The following is a 23,848-nucleotide window of genomic DNA, read 5'->3' as shown; positions in this document are numbered from 1 at the left end:
CAAACCTAAGTAGCTCCAACTCCTTGTTCATGAGTTGGAATTCACAAGTTGGGACATTTCTGTTGACTTAGAATTCAAAAACAGCCCTTAGAGTCCCGAGTCAGTGCTCTGCTAGCCCTTGCAGGATGTTAGCAATGTGTGTATCTGCTGCTGGCTAGCATGAGTTAGCATTGTGACAGCTTGTCTGTCACCCACAGCTGGAAAGCAGTTTAAGCTCAACTAGCAGCACTAAGCAGCTAACTCTACAGTCAGGTGTTATGAAGACAGCGCTGACCCGGAGCCGTGATCAGAATTCCGCCAAATACTCCATAAATCGGGAACTTCTCACACCGGCTTCCGAGTTCTGACACGGCCTCGTATTGGCTGCAGATGTGCTTCTGTCCAGGTATTCCCCTCTTGTGTGTAATAATGTTACACGGCAACTGAGCAACAGATGTGCACCTTTCTAGCCCTGACTCACGCATACAGATGTGCAAGTACAAAGGATGGGAGAACCCCCCCCTCCCCTTCCCAAATACCCTTCCACACCTTGTTGGTGAGACCGGAACTTTCAGGCTGCGCTGGGGTGGGCCCTGTTTGACTCATGGGGCTGAGTGAGAGGGGTCACGACCCGTGCCGTGAAGTGCTTCCTGTTTCTGTTGAAGCCGTCTTCCGAGGGCTTCCATGATCACAGGAGCCGTTGTCAGCCGGAGCCGAGTCGATGCTGCCGCAGTAAAAGAAATCATACATCAAGCGAGCGGTAGCTGGAATGGGCGCGAAGGGATATGCTGTTATTTACTGCACTGACGGCTACAGGGAGGAATATCTTCACTGTAGAAGAAGGGATCCCTCGGCACAAGCGGGAATGCCTATAAAGAAACGTTCAAGGCCGTCTGATTCACGTAATTCAGATCTCTGGAGTGCGTACGATGAAACAGCTCCGTTGTCTGCATGTTTGTTGGCTGGCCAATGCGTCAACCAACCACTGGGGGAGAAATTAAGGGCTGTTTCCACATTTTCTCTTAAGAAGTTTAGTGGAAAATGCCCATAATTTACAACTTCCAGTGCCGCTTGTTGGCGGTTTGTTTGTAGTCTCACCTTAATCGGATCAAATTCCATATCTGCCAGTAGATGAAGCAAATTGCTACTTATTTGCTAACATTCAACTGACAAACAACATAAGCCAAGAAGGGACAATAATGGCTTTTTTTTGGTTTGTTTTCTCCAATGTTAGCTAACACTTTTCAAATGGGATTTGATACCTGTTGGTTCTCTGGAACAAACATGGAGCAGCTCCAATAATCTGCCTGATTCCAGGAATTTTGGGTCGGCTATTTTAAACAAACCCGTTTGTCTGTTAACTATCATCTTATATAAGCAGTGTGGTCTCATCACCAGGACCTCTGACCTCCATACGTCCGTGCAGATTTAGGATTATTTTTAAATCAGGAGTTGTCGGGATCTGGCGGGCTGGGGGCGGGTTATATGTATTCCTAGAGGCCTTGTAAATCTGGACACTTTTTACTACAGTGGGGGGAAGAAAATGGTGCTGTGCGCTCCCGGTCGAAGTCCGGTGTAATCCTACCACTTCCTCTCCTCCGCTCTGCCGCCTGGACTCACGCCGTAATGCATTTTGTGTAACTAACAGCCGTTGTTTCCCAATTGTCACGCTTCCATCTCTTTCTGTAGGAATGTGTGTATACTTGCGTGCAGCGGCAGGATGGGGTGTCGGGGGGGTTAGACCTCTCTGCGGGCTGGAGAATTGGAAATGGAGAGAAAAAAAGGCGAGGAGGACAGGCAGTAGACTGTCTGGAATTGCAGTTAATATCAACACTAGCCCCCACCGTTATCGTTTAGCGCCTCCTCTCCTGCCCACGGCTTCTTGCCCTGTGACTGAGCTCTGGCAGCCAGGCAGGGGGGCCGCAACCCCGGGCCCCCGTCTTCCGTCACGCTTAACCCCCTCTCAGTCGAAACAAGAACACATGTATGTCAGGTCCTCTCTCTGCCGGCAGTGTCCTGGCCCCTTTCAACAGCTTCCACTGCGTTTAATTAGCCACGTCACCTGGTCTCCGCACACAGGTCACATGACAGGCTGCAACAGTGGGAGGATGGCACACTCGTGGCGCCGCGGCGGCAGTCGGAGGGCAATCAATTCTCATTCCTCCCCGTGCAACATCCTTCACGGCCTCTTCCCTGACAGGCCCAAGTCAAGCGTGCGCTCGGTGGAGCTTAGCCAGGCTGACTAGCGGTTGAGTCAAATCCCTCAAAGGGGCGCAACAGGTTTCGGGACACTCGCCAAGTTGGCCACATAAGCGATGAGGGCATCGACAATAAAATTCACCTGCTGCCAGCGTTTCAGCCGACACTCGCCACTTAGCAACAAAGGATGGATTGTCAAAGGTCAACAGCGACGTCGTAATCAAATGTTTTTCGCTAAAAGATTCAGAGTTTAATAGTTTGTGTTGTAAGGTTATTATTTTTTTATTAGAGGACTGGACACTAGTGAGTGGGGGGGTGCATGGACACACACAAGAGCATGACAACCTTTTTGTTTTGCTATTACGCTAACACAAATAATCCGTCAGGGTTACGTTTTTTTTAGTGTTTTGGTTATGCGTTGACTCACTCTTTACCAATGAAGCATCCGAGTCCAGATGTTCGCTCTCAGTAAACGTAGCTTCCGATTCCAGCGTTGCCATGGAGCCCAGGCAGCACCTTTAATCCTGATGGGAAAGGAACAACAACAAAGGTGGCAGGAATGAAAGATAACCTCCACACTTCAAAGGTGTCTGCAATCAGAGCGTCGTGAACTCTGATAATCTGCTCGCCCCCGTGGCACAAGAGGTGTGTTTTCACTAAAATGGATCCTGGCTGGCCGGGCCTGACCCCTGAGGAGCAGGATCCCCTCAGGTCCTCCGCAGGTTGTCGCAACGGCCATCGGCCTGTGCTCGGGGCTAAAAGGTTGAAGGGTGTGCGAGGTAGCCTATGACCTCCCGATTTGACTCGGGTGAAACACCAGGGCTCTCGGTTGGGGCGGGGGGGGGGGGGGGTGTCTATGACCAGTGCTACGCTGCCAAACATGACAGGCAGAAGAGGGGCAGGTTTTAATGCAAGACAAAGGTTGTGTGCAGCGAGGGCTGAAGTCCAGGGTTAAATGTGTCGGGGATGAGTCAACGTTGGCCGCTAACACTGTGACTAACAGAGCCCTTCAGTACCAGACAGCCCTTTCTGACTGCTTTCTGACTGCTTTCTGACCAAAAAACGCAGGCTGTGAGGCGAGTTCAGAAACAGATGAGTCAAATCTGTCATCGGCTCGATGTTCTCTCTGGGTCCTCAACGGTAACAAAGGGTGCTTGGGGGGGGTTGCTAAGAGGAGCGTGGGATTGTGGGGTAAAAACAAGAGACCTGAGTTGTAAAGTTTTCATCAGCGATCATCTGGGATTTCCCAAATGTTTATTTCAAACATCCGGCGGCTGGTTTGCGAACGCTAAAAAAAGAGGATAAAACGCTTGGCAGCCAAAACAAAAGTAGCCGTTCTCAGGAAAGAAGGGAAAGCAAAACTTTGGAAAAGATATAAATGCCAAGTGGAGTCCTGTGATGAAAAACTGACCTTCGTTTATCCTTCACTTATTTGGTCACGTAAAAAAATAGAACAGCCTCGAATAGAACAGCCATTTATTCTATGCTTGAGAGTTAACATCGTGACCTCGGTTTGACAGTCGCTGTAAAAAGCCAAATACTGACTCTTCTAAACTACCAGTCTGCCAAGGTCTCCAGCAGGTATGATCATAGACGAGTCGGAAATCCAACATCCCTACAGACAAATCCGACATTCGCTTTTATCTGATGCTCTGAAGACGGGAGAGAAAAATCTTCAAAGCTGCAGCCAGACACAAACGCACACGTGTTAGCCTGGAGCTTCCTCTGAAATCCCTCACTTGTTTTATAGAGTGTTCAGAACATTTTATTTGAAGCCCTTGTCTCGTTTTTTTTGTCTCTCAGTTCAGAACAGATATCAAATATTATTTTGCAGCTAGGCTACACTTGCTAGCAAAACACTACTGTAGTAACATTTTAGCAGTTGTAGTCGCAAAAGTTATCCAACTTTGGTCTCAAAAGGGAAAAGAGCCCGAATGCACGCACACACACACACACACACACACACACACACACCACACACACACACACACACACACACAGGGGTCACCTCCCCTGAAGGTCAGTGCAGCAGATAAGCCGCTAGCTGCTCATAATCACACTCTGGCCAAACAGCAGTGCGTCGCTTCGTTAGGCAGCGTTTCCTCTCCGTTGAAGGCAGCATTTGTTGCTGCCTGCTTCCATCCCCTGATCCTCAGCTGCCGGCACTCCGGGCAAATTGTTGTTTACTCATCCAGGGCAGTAAGGCTCAACCAGGGGCAGGAGGTGGAGGGGGTGGTCGATACTTCTCATGATCATCCTTCTTTTGCGGTTATTTCTTTCCTCTCTGAGTGTGCGGCTGTGGAGCACGCTCAGAGATTATCTGTGCACGTGTGTGAGCATATTACTGCCATCAAACATGTTGCATGTAGAGCGAGGCGGGGGGGTGGGGGGGGGGGGGTGGGGGTGGGGGAATGAAGACAAAACGTATCCTGGTGTGACGCCTCCATGTTGGTGTGACTGGAGGTCTAGAGAAACAGAGGCGTTAACTGAGGAAAGGCAGGTGTTAGGTTCTGTGTGTGTGTGTGTGTGTGTGTGTGTGTGTGTGTGTGTGTGTGTGTGTGTGTGTGTCATAAATGCCATTGTAAATGCCAAACGCATTACAAGAATCAGCCAATAAAAACATCCATAGCAGCGTGTTGTGTTTGGGTTTCAAGTGGATTCACACTGAATAAATGTGCATTATTGCAACTATGCTATGCTTAATTAGCTCTGTGCTAACGCCACGGTCTGATCTCTGCAGGGACGTTGCCCTCGCTGCAGAAATCACGTCCACTTCAGCAGAATGTCAGTCCATCGGAGGTGAGGCAGTAAAGCAGAAAACAAACAGTAGTAAACAAGGGACACAGCAGGGACTGGGCCCCCCTGCTGTGTTGATTATTGGAGGGCTGCACACAGGCCTGATTCCCGCTGCCGCTGGCTGCCCACGGAGAGGCCAACAGCCCAGCTTAGCTCTCCTCATTACACTATCGTTGTGCTGCTGCTGCTGGTGGAGCGCTAGTAGGATAAATTAGCTTTGATTTCTACAAGTTGTGATCAGAGGTTACTCGTCCAAGCTCCGATGGGATCGATTTGGTTCCATCTAGTGGTCAGAACATGGACCGCGCGAACTGAATAGCTGTTGTATGAAAATTGACAGTGACATTTATTAAAAGATAAAGCACCCACAGAGGAGGTCTGCATTAACATTGATTTAAAAATGTCACAAGTTAAATATATACATGGTGATGACTTTATCTAAAATGGATTTAAAGTTTAAATGTAAATTCGGCTCCAGCGTGTGAGGAGACGTTGCAGCAATCAGATTTGCCCTTGCAAAAAGAGCTCCGCAAAACGAAGCTTCGTGTAGCTGACTTCTTACTGTCTTTTGCCGCCCCCTAGCGATGGGTGCGGTAACTGCAGCGGGAGGACTGAATCCCTTTAAAAATGAAAATGATCGAGAAAATGTAATAAACACATATCATGAAGAGAAACTACATATATTTTAAGAGGTTAAAAAAACCTACTGCCAATTAATTGACGTTTTGTTTTCTCTTGTTAGAGGTCATCTGAATTAATCATTATTAATTTACCCAACAGAATCTTTTTCTCAAATCTAAAGGCGATGTAGGATTGGTTAATAGTGTCGTGAATTCTCAAATTTCCCACCACGTGGTCCCTTAGTGCTCCAAAAATTCTGCTCCAAAAATTCTGCTCACTAGAAAATTTCGAATCGCGCAATTCTTAGGTTTCATTTCAGAGAAATGGTGCAAAATGAAAGTGAAAGTGTGACAGAGGCATTTCATTCCCAGCTGAGGGGAGGGCTCTTTATTCCTCTATCACATCTCAGCTCCAGACCTTGGTGAAGACAAAAGTGCCCTGATGTCTCTCAGGTTCTGCTTGGTTCCTCTGAGGAAAGCCTGCTCAGGTAGGAACGGTCAAAGGTTCCTTCCTGTGTTCTCTCTCTCTACGATTTAAACGAAGCTCTGATGCTCTGTTGCAGGACTGAGGGGCCTCAGCAACCATTGCCTGTCCTGTTGCGTGAATGCGTTGCTACAAGCCTTCTCTGCTACATGGGAACTAGCGGAACTATTGGACAAGTAAGGACGCAATATCACTCCTTACCTGTGTGTTCATGTCAAACCTTTCAACTGTTCTTTAAATTCTTAATAATTAATGTAAAAACTAACATTTAAACAGGTTCCTCCATTATTAACCCCTCAGTACCTAGCTAATGTTGCTAACTTTTGTGATTTACGAATCATTAAAGGTGGGAAACAGCCGGAGTGAGAGAGGAGGACGAGAACATCCCCCTGAACCTGAGGAGGGTCCTTGTTGCCATGAAGAGCGCTTGTCCTCTGCTGCCCCCCCACAAAGACTTCCTCCTCTGCCTGGAGCGGAACAGAATTCGACGTAAAGTAGCCAAATGATCTCGCATTAATCTCACAGCTGCAGAAGGAGACACGTGATGCATTTTTGCAGGTAACACGCAGCACGATGCCGATCAGGTCTTCCTCTTCATCCTCAATGCCGTGGTCCAGCAGATCGACAACAGATCTCTGGTTGGTCCAGATTAACGGCTAATGCTACTTTTCCGCTAATGCTGACTCAGCACGATTTGGCTGGACACCACGCGGTTTAGAGGCTTTTCCACTCGGGCTACCAGAGCCCAGTAGGTACTTTTATGTTGAAGGGGGTATTAGTTGACATCACTGACGAACCACACAACAGTGATTGTGTATCGGCTACAAGCAAAGCGATACCTTGCTCCAGCAGCGAGGTACAGACGATTCTAACCTCATACGAGGTACCACTGCGAAAACCATCGGGATCCTACCGCCCCGTGTTGAGTTGGACCGTGCAGAGTCAATAGTGGAAAAGCACTAAAGGTTGTTCTCTCTCGTTAGTTCTAGTTTTCTGTTTCTTTTTAGGCTCTGGAAGTCCAGAATCTCTACAAGATTTCCACGGAGACACACCTGCAGTGTTCCAGCTGTAGCTCCACCCAGATTCAGTCCAGCTACCTGCTCAACCTGCAACTGCCTGTTAAAGAAGAGCACGACTCTCTGGTGTTGTTCGGCTTCCTCACATAACCGATAATTAATGCTTTGCATGCAGTAAATTGAGGTAGCATGTAGCTAGCTAGTGCGGCAAACGTCTGCAAAAAATGTTGTTATCAAAGTTTTCTATCAAAAAAACAGCGATTAATCACCCTCAAAAAAAGGTCCTGAAATTAATCCAGCCAAAAAACCCCAAGAGGGAACCAGGTGAAAGGTTTGTGTACCCGCTAGGTCAGAAAACCTGGTTGAGTCACATAGCGATGGCAGCAGACCGCTGGTGCTAAAGCTAGTCCTGTAGCCTCATAACGTTTGCTTCTTTCCCAGGAGGGTTGCCTGACGTCATATTTTCGGCACGAAGAGCTACAGGGCGAAAACTGCTGCTTTTGTCCGAAATGCGGAACGCAAACTCCGTCTAAATGGGTAAAACTTTTTTCATCTCAGAGTGATGATATTTGAAAACCGACACTCGAACGTTTATAAAAAAATCTTCTCCAGGGAGTCAAACTTCTCTCCCTGCCTCAAGTTTTGTGCATCAGCTTCAAAAGGTTCCGAGGTAACCTCGACGGAACCCGAAAACTGCACTGCGTGGTCACATTCCCGGAATCCTTTGACTTCTCCGAGGTTGTTAAAGAAGCCTTCGCGTCCAGTTTCACTCAGGTACGACTTTCCCCCCACCCTCTGGCGACTGAACATTCCATAACGTTAAATTTCACGGCTTCAGAGCGGCTGCGGCTACACGTTGTACGCAGTTGTGGTGCACGCTGGGATCGCCGCCTGTGGACACTACACGGCCTTCGTCCGTCATCCATCCGATCAACACTGGTATCACGCCGACGACAGCCGCGTGAAACGGGTAAATCCTTAGTTCATGTGTGACGATGAAAGAAAAGTGAAAAGAAGGTCCTTTGATTCAAATTCTTGACCTTATTTTGCAACGCGCAGGTTTCCTGGGAGGAAGTGAAGTCAGCGTATGGAGGATCATCCAGGTACGGGCCTAGCTTAGCTTGAGCTCGCTTTGCCCAAAAGTAGAAAATAATGTTTCATATTACGAATATTTCATGCTTGCTGGGTGCTAAACCGCTACCTAAGAGGTCCCACACTCCTCTTTGAAAGATTTAAACCTTTTTAATATTTAACTGGAAGAATTTAGCTTGTGCTCTGCTAGCGGAGCATAGCATTGACAGCAGATTCTATTCACAGACTATCAGCATGCAGAAAATGTCCATGATTTTACACATGATGGAAGAATCTGTCCTCAGAGGACTGCATCCTACCACCAGAGGGCGATAAAAACACTGGTTTCAATTTTGGGATTCTCTAAAATTACCATTCTAGCCCTAAAATGCCGGACTCCTGATAGCATCTGCGGCTTTCACCCCCACCCACTTGCGGAACCCTCCTTTAGATCTGGAAACAAAGCCTTATTGTCTCTTCTTCAGCGAAGATTAAAGGCTAAAGATGTTCTTGCCACAAAGTTTTGAACTCCTAAAGAGGGGAAATCCGCCTCTGCCGCGTCGCTCTGTCGTCCTTTGGGACGCCCAGTTGTTACACTCCTGGTTTTTATTCCTTTTTTTCTATCTGAATAATGTTTTTGTCCATTATTCTTTACAGAGACACAGCTTACATGCTGATGTACAGAAGAGGACCCAGCGAAGGGCTGCAGCCTGGACTCCCCACCTGATTGGAGCATGTGCAGTACCAAAAACATGCAAATATAATTATTTAAACCTGAGATACTTGCTTTATATTTGTTTCTGAGTGGCCTCTTTCCGTAGGAGCACCAGCAGGTGGCGGTAAAAACCCTGGTCTGCTCTTCAGACCACACACACTTTGACCACACTAAGTCAATGCTTAGCACAGCTATTCAGTGTTGGGGGAGGGGGGATCTGTCACAGGACACGGACTTCATTTTACTGACACGGCAGCGCGACCGATGAGTCTCCCGCAGGAGTTTCAGGAAATGGGTCGCATGTCGTTCATCGCCAGCAAGCAGAAGGGTGAAAAACAAAGAACAAGTTAGCTGCGTGGAGCATTGCTCCTTATTGCCCCTTATTTCAGCATTTAACAGATAGATGTAATACTGCTAAAAGGGGAGGGGATTGAGGGCCCAAATAAATTTCTTCCAATGTGAACTCCCACCACCAGGTGTCACTATATTTTACATACCTGTAGCTAGAAGGAGAGCCTCCCCAACGCATCCTCCACTCACAGGAGACATGACTGCTGTTTCCTGAGCAAGCGGATGAATGAAACTTCGCCACCTGTCCGACTCAACCCCGCCCTCGACTGCGGTCCGCATAAGGGAGGCCAAGGTTTGACATGGGATTAAATGACAAACAAAGCCCTTTCCGCTCTGCGCTGCTGAACTCTATGAGTCAGTTTATGGTCCTCTCTGATTGAGTCATGCTACATAGATCACATAAATCAATAAAGAAATCAAAGGAAATAAAGTCACCTAGGAAGCAGATGGACTCAGATCAGTCAGATTGATAGCAGCGCCGTTAGCTTCGACGCTCTGAGCCTCGTTATTAATATTTTTTAGTCATTGTTGACATGTGTTTACCAGTTACTAGGTGAGCGTGGCGCTCTGATGCATCTAGCAGAAAATGGAACTTGACAACGACTCTTAAAATTTTCCCTTTTTTGCCTGTCAGTGATTTCACAAGAGATAAATGATCAGGCCCGACCTGAAAAGTGACGGGCTAACTCCAATTCTGTCTTTTCAAATGTCAAATTGAAAGCGTGGTGGTGATAACTGCGTGCCAACACAAAGACTTTACGTTCTCATGTGAACCTACGTGATGAGTAATCCCATAATTATATCCTCTGTTTACTTCAGATAACTTGATTTTTGGCCTTTAGCAGTGTTGAGAGTTTTAATTTTGTCATAAAATAGCGAATAACTGCTCGTCAAACAAGGCTAACTTAGAGGTGGTAAAAAGATGTGTTGTGTGCATTCTTTTCCTTTTTCAAACATTTCTAATGATCATGGGTGAAAGCTGCAGCTGCTTGCTAGTTAGCGAGGCTAGTTAGCTTCACCAGGTCTTTGTCTTGGTTTTATTTACTTGTTGCATGAATGATCATGCCCAGCTTACATTTGCAATCCCACGGCCTAAATGCCATTTCTGTTCACTCTTAGCTAGCTGTGGTACACAAGGCTAAAATGAACTCCCTTTCCCTCTTTGCTGAGGAATTCACGATGACCTCGCCATGCGGGGGACTTTGTACAGCTGTTATTGGGTTAAATATAATGAGGTTTCAAATAGGAAGCGATTCTCTTTCGCTCTGCAAACTGCAGGCCTGTTGACAAACGTGACGTCTGTTTCTCGTAACAGGAGCAACTGAAGGTTCCCTGGGCAACTTCTCCCATTTCAAAAAGGCAGCTCGCTTATGTGGCTGCTCGGGACCTGAAAAATGACAAATTTGGACGTGGAAAACTACCGTGGAATGATCGCCATTGTTTGAAGTCCATGTTGAAACTTGCCAACAGAAACACACCTTGTGTGGCGGCATGCATGGTAATCATCGGCGATGGTGACCTTTTCATTGATATTCCCTTTATGAGGCGCTTGTTTTGGAAGCCGAGGTGCAGCAGCGTAGGAGATTCCGTGTCCCTAAATACGACCAGGTCCCGTATCACTGCCGCTGGCCCAGAAGGTCAAGTTGAACCTAAGCCAGTGGCGTTGGAGAACCTGCACCGTTCATGTTTTCCCAACTAGATTAAAGACATCGTGACTTGTGTGCCAACATGTTGCTACGCTACAAAGGCAAACGTGCATCTGTCTTGTCTGTCTCAATCCAGAGATGCAAATTTGGTCTGGAAGTTGCCAGAGGACAAGTAACCTTTAGTTCTGCTATGATGAATGTCGTCGAGATACACGGTGTTTCCATCCCCTGGATCCACCTTTAGGGAAAGCTAATCTTTTGAAAAGCTATGCAAACCGGGCGCCATTTCAACAAAAGCTCGTAGCAGATAAGCTAAATTTCCACGGAACAACCTGATTAGGCAAAGCAGGCCATGATATAGAAGCCAGTTAGACATTTAGTCCCTGCTAGCACATTTGGCTGAAGCTATGAAGAAGCGCTGCTTTGTCAGAGCTAGCTACAATTGAACCGTTGACCCTGGAATATCACAAAGCGTCTGGCTACGGCGCAATCCCTCATGTGTTTGCTACCTGTGGATATTAACACGTGGGTGAATATACCGCTGTGATTTTGCTGGAATTTGTGGTATGAGTTGTGCTGGGGGAGAAAAAGCCTTATCTCTCACCCAGTGGAGTTCATAAAATTTCCACCACGGTGGGAGAAAAGGAGTCCGGTCAACACGAGGTCCGTCTTCGCTCACGTGCTGTCCTCCCTGAGATTCTTGGCAGTGTGAGAATAATAAATGGAACATCTGCTGGACTTTCTAAGACAAAGTGAGGGAAAAAAGTCTGAACCGGAGCTGAGCCTGATTCATTTTGGTCGGCTGAAATTTGCATTTTAGCGGCTAATGCTGTGTCTTCAATCCAGGCTCATTTCTGGGTCATCCATATTTACAACCTATGAGCACGTTACTGATGTTGTCACAGGGGTCCAAGCAGGGGCCCCCTTGTAAAAGGAGTCTTGACATGCAGGCGCACAAGACCCGATGCCTCCATGGGTCTGTCATTAGCCTTCACTTCGCACCTTGTCTTAGCTCCTTATCATCAGACCCAGGATTCGGAGATCGGCTGTTGTCTCGGAATCTACTCAGGTTACCGGTGAAATAACCTTTACTAGTGGGGTTCGAACACTCCAGTCTGCTAGCTTGTGGCCAAAAAGGGTGCTCTTGCGCTGACACGCTCCCCTCCATGTTTGCGCGCTTCCACACCGGTGGCCCCACCGCAGACCCCACCACCGTAAATATCTTCAGTCCTTTGATGTGACACGTCTGCTGTGTGGTTGCGCTGCGCTGCCGAACCGCTGCCATTCAAACGGACGCCGGGATCGACTTTGTTGCGACTCGTTGGGGGAGAAAAGGCTCATCAAAAACGTCGCCAGATCATATCGCAATGAGTTCTCATCTTCAAATGGCATCCCCTCAAATTAAAACCCTCCCTCAGCAGGCGCTGACTGTACAGGAATGAAAGGAATTGCACCTCGAGGTGAACCGCTGTCTCACTCTACCAGATATCCGAGGAGATAAGCTCGCAACGACCTGTTAACTGCCATAGACACACACTTCCGCCGCGCTTCGGTATGCATGCCAATCATTTGCTACCTCAGCGCTCCAGTTAATGATTTGTATTGTAAGAGAAAACTCATAGCGAAACTTGCCCCGGTTCTAACAATTGCTTTTTTCTATCAAGATACCTCAGCATAATGAAGAAACTTGACCAAGGTCCCGCTGTTGGCTCGCTTGGCACTGTGGGTTGGGCACCTTGAGAAGCGAGCGCTCCATTGTGAAACCTCTGTGACCTGCTCTCTCGTTCAGCCTCTCCTGTTTCCCTACAAAGGCTCTCTAATGCCAGGTAGCCGTCGCTGGCATTCCTGTTGCATTCCACCATGGGGAAGTTGCTGGGATCAGGGTGAAAAATGCCAGAAACAAAGGCCTACTCTCATTCACAGGGTTTAGGGTTCTGTGGGAAAGTCCATGCTGGACAGAGGTTGGATGGCAGAGGAATGCGAAGCGAGGCATAGCTCACAGATGCTAAGACAATTTGACGAGGAAGAGGTCTCGCGTACAGCAGAGAAGCCGACCCTAATGAAAGAGGAAGACAAAGGCTAGCTGTCGTATATATATCACATATCACATTTATGGACAATTAGGCACACAGGACGTAGCGTAACTGCTGCAGAGAACAAATTTGCAGCAGTTGAAGATCAGTTTACCTGCCTGTGTTAGCTCTGGGTCTTGAGCTAGCTTTGTTAGCTCCTTTCAGGGAAGAGGACCTGCTCTACCTGCTCTGCACCCGCAGAATGATTTAGCTCCCACTTTTTAAGTTTTTGCAGGCCAAAATATGGTAAAAATCAACCGTTGGATTATTATGGTTATTATACTGGTTATTATTTAATAGTGGTCTCTTACAGGCCTGAGGAGCAAACTAGGCAAATAAAAAGCTGTTCTTGCAGTGGGGGGAGGAAGCAGCAGATCTAGAGTACACAGTCATTAGCAACAGAAGCGAAAAACATTTGATTGTCTAAGAAAATTAAGCAAGTATTTAACTTTTTATGCAAACTATACAAGATATTGTATGTAGATAGAACTCAATAGCTGTCATCCCATTGGTCTTGTTACCTTTTGGTTAAGCTGTTACCCAACGGATTGTTAACTATATTCTGATTGTTGTGGTTTTCAGTTTGATGTTCAACCAGATTGCCCCCAGAGGTCATAAACCTCAAACATTGGACCTTGATATCAAACTCCATATAGCCAATTATAACAGAGGTATTTTAGCATAGTATCCTCACCGCAACTCTTAGGATTGGCGGAGGATGAGATCATTTGGATTATTTCTTTAAAATGTCGGGAAATAATTAAATTTGTTAAAATATGGCCTCTATAGTGCCAAAGTCGAGAGCTGGACCTTTCTCTGGTCGCCCTCCCCCGTGCGATCTGAACCTCATCTCGTTCAGGTTATGGGAGGAATTTATTGTCACATCCGCCAACAACAAAAGTTGCTTTACCGGATAGTTTAGCAACGACAGTGCTGTCCTGAAATGTCTTTACAACAACAAAACAAACCCATAAACACGCTTGAACGAGAGATGATCAACAGTTAATTTCTTGCCTCTTCTTGACCATTTTATCCCTTCTGGGGGTCACGGGGAAGGTACACAAGTTATTGCTGGAACAGGTTGTTTGATACCCTAAAACATCAAGAGTGGAAAATGAAGTTTGTTAAAGTCCACAACGGCTCTACTTCCTGTATGCTAATGCCCATACTTTAAATGACATCATAGTAGACAAGATGGCAGAGCATGTAGCATAGGGTCCTGATCCTGAGTAGTCACTTTAGTACGAATGGGGGGTGACATCTTTGAACCCTTACCTATGCAAATACATGATACCAGGAAGGTCTCTAAAATGCGTGATACCTCTCAACTGTTCGCAAAGTAGCACTATCATTCAGGGCTAACTCATCATTTTAACCTCCCTGCAAAACTCTTAACATATGCTTAGCTGACACTAGATGCTTTTACCCACAAGGAACTCTGAATTGCAAGATAAACTCCCTTAAAGTTGCCAGCAACACAGAGAATCCCTTGAGGTTTAATCTTCACATCTGAGAGAGAAACACACTGAGGGATCTGCTGCCAAACAGGAAAACCATCTGAGTACCATCTGGTCGACAAGCAACAGTGATGCTAAAGTGTCTACATTTCACACATAACTAGCAGCTTGTTTAACCTGTAAATTACGCCTCTTCCCCTGCATGAATGCCGATAGTTAGCGATAAAGCCTTCTTTTTCCCGCAACAGCTTTGTCTCCTGTCTTTCTTCTCACAGAGATAACATCGCCGAAACACCTAAACAGTTAAAAAACGGTCTTTTGTTTACACTTGGTGCCGCGGTGTGCTATCAACTGGGGCTATATGTCATTCCAGAGCCTATGCACGCTGTGCGGTTGTGGGGCGATGGAGATGGAGTATGACAGGAAATGAGAGTCAATCCGTTGCAGCCCACATGCCTTTTCGGATTCTCTGATGTGGCTGGAAGACTTCCTAGGAAATTCAAGGCCTTCTGGGATAGCATTTAGCCCGGGGAGATTTGCAAGCATGTTTGGGGTGTGAATGAGCGTGTGGTGCGTGTGTGTGTGTGTGTGTGTGTGTGTGTGGGGGGGGGGGGTTCTTACTGGGTGCCACTTTTCTTAAAAATGAAGGAGTGTCACTGCAAATGAAAGAGCACCGCACGCTCAACGGCTAATCAGGGCTCTGCTCTTTTTTTCTTCTTATTTGCTTATCAACCCTCACGTCTGATATCACAACTGCTTTTTAAGGAGTAATTTGCTTATTCAAACCAGCTGCTCTGACTCTGAGTCAGATTTTATCTGTGAAGGAGGCAGTGGGCATTTTTTAAAGGTGAGTCTAGATGAGGGAAAAACCTTAATGTTCAGGGGATATTTAATCCCAGGTTTTATGCATTCCTGCTTTGTGTTAAGGCTGCCCAGAGGCTCCGCCCCCTCTCATCTGCAGCCTGTTATGGCAGAGCAGGGGGATGACATCATGTTGCTCTCAAAAACGGCGGCTGGTAATTGGCCTGCTCTCCTCCTCCAGCGGCACAGGCCAAACGGAACACACAAGTGGAGCCAGTCAATGCGAGTCAGATGCATCGGGTTTTTCCAGAGTGGCTGCTGGGGCCTCAGTGGAGACTGGGAGCCAAGAGGCCTCGCAGAGGGGCTCCGCCGGTCCAACTGTAAATGTCAGAAATGAATGAAGGGCCTCTGCACAAAATGAAATCTGATATAAAGCACCCCGGGCCAACCCTCTTTGATCTGCCGCACAATCCGCCGCTGTAGTCATCTGGTTGACTACGCCTTGTTCTCCCCGATGCGACGCTGCGAATGCATTTTCATGCCCAAGCCTTTTGAGTTAATAGGCTCTCAGCCCACACAAAGTTCCATTCCAGAGAGACTGAGCTGTCGCACCTCTGGGGCTGCGGAGCACTGCAGCCGGTGAATCAGTTCAGTCGTTTCCACTTTTTTATAGTGTTTTTTTTTCTACGTCTGTGACAATAACGATGGTCTCCGGGGGCTTTTACAGAAACCAGGAGCCTGGACCCCGATAAACCTCGAGCAGGACCAGGCTGGTGACATGCGAATGACGACTAGAAGATAAAACATCTGGAAGGGCTCGATGTGCAAAAGCATCTCATCGCATTTAGGGCTTGAAGGGCCAAAGAGGGGAAGGGCAGTCCCACACACGACTGATGGAGACCTCTTCAAATAAAGTCTTTATGGAGCCAGATCAGTCATGCCACCGTGTTTCCTGCTATCTGATTCCTTCATTAAAAAAAACCAGGCATACTGATCTTCTGATTACATAGTCAGAGGATTACATAAACTCCCCCTGTTATCACTAAAAGAACAGTTATGAGAGCATGTTTGGTATCTAGAGCCTCTGTGGGAAAACATGCGTTCCTGTAGTATCAAAAGAGGGTGCAGTGCTCAGCATGTTGGCACGTGCCCGTCTGCCTTTCTGTTGCATCCACTTTTGTTTTCCCACATTAGTGACAGATAAATGGGTGGAAGTTCCTAACAGAAAGTCACACTGAGCACCAAACGGGGTGAGAATGTTATTCCTGTCACGGCTGCGGCACAACTCAAAGGCTGTGGGTTAAGAATGAAAAAAATATCAACACTCGGGTACCATAAAGGTGTACGTCGCTATGGAAACAAAACTTCCTTTTGTGCGTTTGTGTTTAAAAGCGCCTCGATACTGGTCACGTACTTTATCCAGTTCTAGATTCAACCAGAGTTGCAGATGAATTCAATCAATCTGAAAATATAAAAGGCCTCCGTGCTCCAATTAGTGTCATTTACCAATATTTTTAGCCTAACTGCTGATTTCCAAAAGAATGCCCCAGCAGCATGTGACATCTGCAGCAGGGGCTACTGGAGCTAATTTGCCCCCACTTCATCAGTGTGTGATGAGAGCGATCCAGAAGCCAGTGCGCCGCTAGGAAAAACGCAGGAAGTCCGTTTGACGGAAGTGGCATCGGTCTGCGTCGTAGATCAGCCGAGACAGCCGAGATCTAGACGTTGTACTGTGCTTTTGGTAAAACATGGCAAACACGACTTTTTTGCTATTTTGAAATGAGTTTCAGCTGTTGGCCAGTGAACAGAAGGGGGAAAAATGAGTTATAAAGTGATTTATTTTTTTGTTTGTGTTGACCGATGCATGCTGGCAAAGTATGATGATGGTTAAATTTCCTCCATTTTCCAAGTAGACGTAGCATCAATGTCGTCGTTGTAAGCAATCAAATGATGCCTATAAGGGGAAGTTGCTGTAACCCTCCTAACCAGAGGGGGCAGTAAATGGTAATGTGAAAATATGGCTGATGCAGAGACATTGTTAGTTTTTCCAACAGGTAAAACTTCTTGATTTGAGCTACCAAAAGTTAGCTAGCTTTAGAAATTTCACAGTCCTGGAGCAGAATATTGCCAGTAAAAAAAATCGATTATCATGTAGAGTTTTAAAGAGAAGAGCTAACTGAGCTTGGTACACAAGTTAGGACACAGAATTGGAATTCCTTGTGTTTGGTATCCCTCCTCCTACGTAGACCAGTCTTTCAAGTACTCCAAACAGACAGCTCTGGTGTTATATGGCTGAAACTGTGACTTAGCCCTTTTATTCCCTGTTATATGCTAGTTAAACTTACTAAAGCTCAACTTCAACAGCAAAAGTGAGTGGAAAAAGTTTCCCTGTGCACTCTCTTTGAGTTCGGCTCTGCTGTTGACGCACATTTCCCAGTTTGTCCTCTCTCAGCTGGTAAGCTAGCTGTCAAAGCAGAAACTGCACTGTGGGAGGAAATGATCCTAGCATACGGGAATGTGTTATCACTGTCTCATCCTGTCCATGCTTTCTCCACCAGCTGAATGTCTTCATTTGTGGTTTGTGAGATGAGAAGGACACATTTCACGGTTTTTGCATGAAAATGACAAATGTCCGCTGCATTTTTTTCTTTTAGCTTTCATAGTTTTGACCTACTGGACATGCGCAGTGCAGTACTAACTATCCTGTAGGCTTCAGCCTGGCAGTGCAAACATGCATGTCTAGTTCTCCATCCATCAAACGCCACGCCGGCGGAAGCAGACAGCTGTTGCAAGACTCCGCACTTTTGTTGTTTGTCTCTGAACTGCATCAGCCTGACGACCCCACCCTCGGGTGCTGCCACTTTTTTTCCGTCCGTCTGCCTCTAAAATTCCTGCCTCCTTTTTTTTGCTCGGCAGCGTCAAAGCCCAGCTCGTCCGACTGCCATGTGATCATCGACTCAAAAATGTAGTCTTAACTTATCGCTGACTAAACCTACAAGCCGCTGTGAATCGTACAGTACATTGGAGGGGGAAACTTTGAAGGCATTCATCACTGCCAGGAACGCCATGTCATAGCATAAATGCTTCAGCCTATGTTTAGACAACTTAACTGGGGACAGAAAACACAGCAGTCAATAGTGGCTCTTCACAGTCCTCGTCTATTTCAGGTATTGCCACATAGAAGATGCATTTTAATTACCCTGCTGAGCTAAAGTTAGCATTAACAAATCCCTTTTCTCAGCCATTACATGGACATAAAAATCCAAAAGCTGGGGTTAATCAAAATAACAAGGCAGCACTGCAGCTGCTATCCTCCATCTTTGTTGTCTTTTGTCCCCTGACTACTTCTGCTTTCTATGATATATGTACACGTGCAGAAGTAAGAGAAGACAATACATCGGATTAACGGCTATGCAGTGAGTATTGGTGAGAAATCATAATGATCTGGTTTTTGCGGTCATGTGAAAGGGCTCATTGATGCGTGGGTAATGCTACGCTAGGTCCAGTTGTGGTTGCCTTGGTAATAATGTCCCTAAAAAATGTTAAAGGATAGGAAAAGGGTCTTCATCATAAGCCTTGCATGGTTTAGATTTATATGGTAGTATAGCCGAAGCAGATATTGATCATTAATGTTGTGACGTAGGACTTAGGGGAACCCTCACTGTATTTATATTACTTGCAGACTGAACTCAGGAAACCCTACATAATGCAAACATATAGATTCTGTTTCACATCTGAGAGCACATATCAACTTGACAGCAGTGACTGCAAAGGTAAAGAGAGGAGCCGCACCTTAAAAGCACCAGCAAATTCTCATGTCTCGCAAACCGCCACATGTGTAAGCTTCTCCTCCCACGCTGCACATTTCACACATTCCCCAAGAATGTTTGCTTTCTTTTTACCAGGTCAAGAAAGAGAATGAAACCAAAGCTGCATTGTGTGTCTGCTTTCCGCAGACAGTGGGGAAGGGGGGTTACTTGAGTCTGTTTCATCTTGTGCAATGTGTTCCGTGCCCAGTCAGCTATTTCTGTTGAAATTCTTGCTTTTCCCAGTGAGTATTTATGTCCTTACCATAAAAAAAGGCTCCGTGTGCTTTCATTTCCTCAGTGACAGTGGGAATCCTGACCAAAGACTTTGGCTCCCGCCATGGCTCTACCGAATGTCCTGCTACTTCCTGTTATCAGTGATTACATAATGTTCGGAAATGAAGACATTTTCGCTTGTTGGAGAAGCTGGAGCGATCCCATCCCCCGTCGATGAGGCCACAAAGAGAGGCAGACTACGAAGTTATCACGTAAACTACTGTCAAATCCAAATTGTAATAGCATGCTAACATTTGTGAAACAAAAAGAATCATCACTTGTGTGCAAATTATTGGGTGAGTCCTACAAATCAAGTTAGCAGTAGCAGGTACCCTTATTCACATTATAAATTGAGGTTGCAGATTGACATGACCGGAACTTCAGTGGAAGTCTCTGGGGACAAGGCCTTGGTCCTGGGAAGCAGAGGCCAGAGATCAGCTGGACCATAGCAGTTTCAGGCTGCAGCAGCGTGGTTCCCAGCTCACAGCTGACATCTAAACAACGATGAGAGTGAACACAGATCTTCCCAGACTTTATGTGTGGGGGGAAAAAAACCAAGAGTCTCAAAGAGAGTCTCAGAGAAAGAGCGAGTCCGATAGATCGCTAAAGATGGCTGCCCTTATGGGAATGTTTAGCTAGAATCAAATATCATGTTTCCAGGAGTGCAGAGCGATTATGTGCATGTGAAGCGTGTCCTATCATGATCAGCTTGATCCACCTCTTATAGCTTAGGGAGCTCTTGCCTTGGTAACAAAGCCTGCGGTATCTGGTTCTGTGAGTGTGGTATTTGATTAAAACTAATGATCAGGTTTTGATTTCCACTGGTTTTGTCTTCAGTGGAAGTTCTTCTTATTACCTTTCTGTGGAAGTTGCGGCAATTCCTGTTCAACTGGATTTAGAATTCTCTGAGCTACAAGAGGTTGCACCCAAAACTTGGGAACATGCTGACTAACAATAAAATTGTATACATCTGGGGGGTGAAAATGTTTATTGCATCTGCTCCCAATTCATAAATAAGTTAATGTATAAATAAACTTGATTATTTGATTATTTAATACTAATGCTGTAGCTCTATTATTTAAGTCACCTCAGCTAGCTAAGGGCAATAGTACTTTGGTATCAGGTACTCAAATCTCACACAATAACAGCCAAATCAGAAGATATAGTGATACCGTTCAGTGTAGATTGGAAGTAAGTGTGTAATCTCCAGACTGGCTCCTGGAATGGACTCTGATTTTGTCTTTATTTTGGAGGGTACGCCAATTCCTCGGCTGATGCCTGTATTCCTGCAGTGCCAATCAAGATATGTAATGATTTCAGAGTATTTCCGTTGGCTTTCTAAATGAAAGGAACGCCCTTTTAGATACAGATCCCAGTTGATGGCCTAGGCATTGCCAGCCAGGGTGCCCCTCCTGCTCCAGTGGACCTCCGCCACCCACGACAGGCATCAAAGCCCGGCCAACCGCCAGGGGACGGAGGGGAATGATATTGTTCCTTCCACACCATCACCACGTTCACTCATTCCGTGGCATTTCCTGCAGATCGAGCTGGTATACTTGCTTTGTTCCGGCCCTTTTACTTTTGGGCTCACGGGAATGTGAAATTGCAGAAAATGCACAGGGAAACTCTGGGGTTTCGCAATCATTTAAAGTGTTTGTTTACATCACAAACTGGGGTGGTTATGATGGCATAAGCCTGAGATTAACAAAAATTGCATCGTGGTTGAAGTGAAGTGGTCCCTACTGGGCTATAGCCTGCTAGGTATAGTCTTCAACATATCCTATATTTCAGGAATCCTCCCTTCTGTGCAGAGTTGGGAAGTTTGATTTAAGATGCCATAACTGGCCAAGAATGAATGGTTTCAATTTTAAGACTCTGTCATTACAATGAAAGTGACCTCACAGAAACAATATTTCCTACGCCCACTTACACCAATTAAACCAGCAGTACTTGTCAGGGTGCATCTACCAGTAAGTTTACATACACAGCATAAACGAGCTATGCTCAGAACTGTACTTTGGCATCTTGCCGGAATTTGGTCCTTGTCCCAGTTCACAAGCAATGGAGAAAGTCGAGTACTTGACGCGAAGATGTCCTCCTCCTCAACACTAGGTGTCTAGGTGTCGATATGTGTCTTTTCAACAGGTTATTACAGCCCCCTTTCCAGTTGACCGATGATGTCACATAATAAACACATAAACTTAGGCAGCAGAGCGGCATTTCGAACTACAGGAAGGCAGATAATGTACAACTTTGCTCATCTCGCATGTAATGTGCACGTTACTTGTCATGCAGAGAAGATGCACGGCTTTCTCGTATGTCAGCATGGGGTGTTGGAGCATGCACACATGCATTGTCTAGTTTGATTTTGATTAAAAGTGCGCTGTGAAAACAGTTTAATCTTAAATCATTGGCAGCTCCCCTTGATCCACCAGTTGCCCGCCCCTGCATTCACTGTGCAAATGTCTGGTTGGAAGAGGGGGGGGGGGGGGGGGGGGGGGGGGGTTAGTGCACATGCAGCTATTAGAAATTTAATCGATAAACTTTTACTCAATCTTACCTTCTTGGTGACATTAGCATAGCATAGAGCCACTTTTCTTCTTTCATGAGAGTTACAGAAACATTTAGGGGGAGGGGTGAGCTTGTTCTTTTTTGTGTTTACTTTGAATGTCAACGGAAGTGGCGTCATGCAAGACTGCACAGCGCACCTTTAAGGCGTATTCAGTATAAGGAGAGCACCGATATCAGTCAGATTAACGTGTTGACACACACTCCAGTTGTCCAGTTACAGTCGGATTTAGGCAATAATTCGTGTCGCGTAAACATGGTGAACGTGTTTAGTCTGGGTACAATTGACAACCTCCGCCTCTAATGTAAATGACCAACACACGGCAGTGACACCCAGCTCTCATATGGTACTGATAACATGCGTGTTTTTGGTGGGTTTTGGGGGACAGAGTTCTTCTGAGTCCCCCTGCTAAATCCAATCAAGCCACGGGACCCACGAAGGTGAATTAGGACTTGAGCTGACTCAGCCGCACAGAGGCCTCTTTATGCTGCTGCTGAAGTCAAGGGGGCCCGGGGTTAGCATGCATCACACACAGGAAAACATTAGGCAGCTCCCAGACAGTCCGGGCCCCAGCAGTCCACCCCTTGAATCCCTCCCTGGTCGCCAGTTATAAGGAGCAGACCGGCCCCGCTGAAGCCACATCCAAAGAGCTTTCGTTCACACTGAGAGGCCCCCCATTTCCTCCTCTCTCTCAGGAGGGAAATGTAAGTGTGCAGGAGTGGAAATGTTGCCATTGCAGGGACCTGAAATGATGGAGAAGGCGGTGTTATTTGTAGAACAGTGAGGCCCGTCGGCTTAAAATAAACTCACACAAAATGACTTACTGGAAACTGCTCCGTCCTCTGCTACTGATTAATGTCTCGTTTTTCTAGACACAAAGAGTTTTAGAGAAAGACGTGAAGAGAAAGAGAAGAGTTTTGCCTGCTCCAAGGTCAATGTGTGGGCAGCTGCGAGTCTTGATATCAAGCCCGGGGATCTGTCGTTCTATTGGACATCCTGCCGCTGATGAATTGTCACTCTTCTCATTTAAGATCACGTAGAGAAACAGGGCCGATGCCAGGACACACCCACCCGCCGTCGTTAGCCAATCGGCATGCTCCAGTTGTCCAGCATCCTTCGCACTTTGACAACCACAGCTGCCACGGGAGCTCGTACGCCGGAATCTGCGTTTGCGTCCTTACTTCCTTAATCTCTGGGCACACACGCCTGCTCAGCCGCTGCTGTTCAAACCATGACACCATCGCGGTCCCCACCCCCACTCTCTGCAGTGCCCTGAGACATCTGTGTGTTGTTGTGGGGCAAATGAGCAGGAAAGCTGGGGGAACTTCAGAGTCAAGTTCTGGAACAGAACAAGGGGGCCCCGCAGCAGGGTTATATAACGGTGAGAAACCTCGCTGTGCACTCACATGAAGAACATGTCTCGTTTTTGCAGATGCACGGCGAGCTCTCGTACCATGAACGTATGCGTGAATATTTTTTTAGCTGTCTGGATGGATGCAAAACTCATCTTCTCGGGGGAAGATCTTTCTAGACCTAGAGGACGTGATCTCACCCATTATAAATCCAACTCACTGAATGTCGCCGTGCTGCTTATGACTTAATCCAGGCAACCCCTTTGTGCCAAATGTCCCTACCCACTCTGCCAATTACAGAAAAAGTGGGAACAAGACAGGATGGGGATATTCAGAAATCCTAACGTTGCAGTTTCAAGGTATTTTTGCATCTCTTAAGCAACTTTGCCTAGAAGAAAAATGATTAAAAGTCAAGACTCCATGTTATGGTCTCCAGGAGGTTAGCTTGGTTCAAAACAGCAACTTCAACAGCAAATTCAACCAAAACCATCTGTTTCCATCTACAAAATAAAGCCCTCTAACTGATAAAAGGATTATTTTATATAACCGAAGGTTGAGAGTTTAAATACAAGAACATTTAAGAGCTCCATGAGACCCACTGTTAGAAATCAACCTGAAATGGCGACACCATAAATACC

The 23,848-nt window shown here is 46.4% G+C and overlaps 1 protein-coding gene and 2 long non-coding RNA genes across 3 annotated transcripts; 1 reads left to right on the top strand and 2 right to left on the bottom strand.

Moving 5' to 3' along the window:
* Nucleotides 1-19,416, bottom strand: LOC130519193 (uncharacterized). The gene is made up of 3 exons (XR_008948243.1): nucleotides 19,279-19,416; nucleotides 2,606-2,702; nucleotides 1-703 (listed from the first exon to the last, which is right to left on the bottom strand). It is a non-coding gene; the product is annotated as an uncharacterized LOC130519193 (long non-coding RNA).
* LOC130519144 (ubl carboxyl-terminal hydrolase 18-like) lies at nucleotides 5,931-8,943 on the top strand. Its single transcript, XM_057022324.1, has 10 exons — nucleotides 5,931-6,082; nucleotides 6,158-6,254; nucleotides 6,425-6,567; nucleotides 6,637-6,716; nucleotides 7,086-7,220; nucleotides 7,536-7,631; nucleotides 7,707-7,868; nucleotides 7,933-8,064; nucleotides 8,154-8,197; nucleotides 8,823-8,943. Exons 1-10 carry the CDS (start codon nucleotides 6,037-6,039, stop codon nucleotides 8,890-8,892), a joined length of 1,005 nt encoding a protein of 334 aa, XP_056878304.1. The 5' UTR covers nucleotides 5,931-6,036; the 3' UTR covers nucleotides 8,893-8,943.
* Nucleotides 19,417-20,260: 844 nt separating the features above from the next.
* LOC130519188 (uncharacterized) lies at nucleotides 20,261-23,733 on the bottom strand. Its single transcript, XR_008948238.1, has 2 exons — nucleotides 22,683-23,733; nucleotides 20,261-22,601 (listed from the first exon to the last, which is right to left on the bottom strand). It is a non-coding gene; the product is annotated as an uncharacterized LOC130519188 (long non-coding RNA).
* Between the last annotated feature and the right edge of the window lie 115 nt (nucleotides 23,734-23,848).

Source organism: Takifugu flavidus, chromosome 22 (genome assembly GCF_003711565.1).
Source record: "Takifugu flavidus isolate HTHZ2018 chromosome 22, ASM371156v2, whole genome shotgun sequence".
NCBI lineage: Eukaryota > Metazoa > Chordata > Actinopteri > Tetraodontiformes > Tetraodontidae > Takifugu > Takifugu flavidus.
The sequence above is the reverse complement of the archived record's forward strand: the minus strand, read 5'-3'. Positions and strand labels throughout refer to the sequence as shown.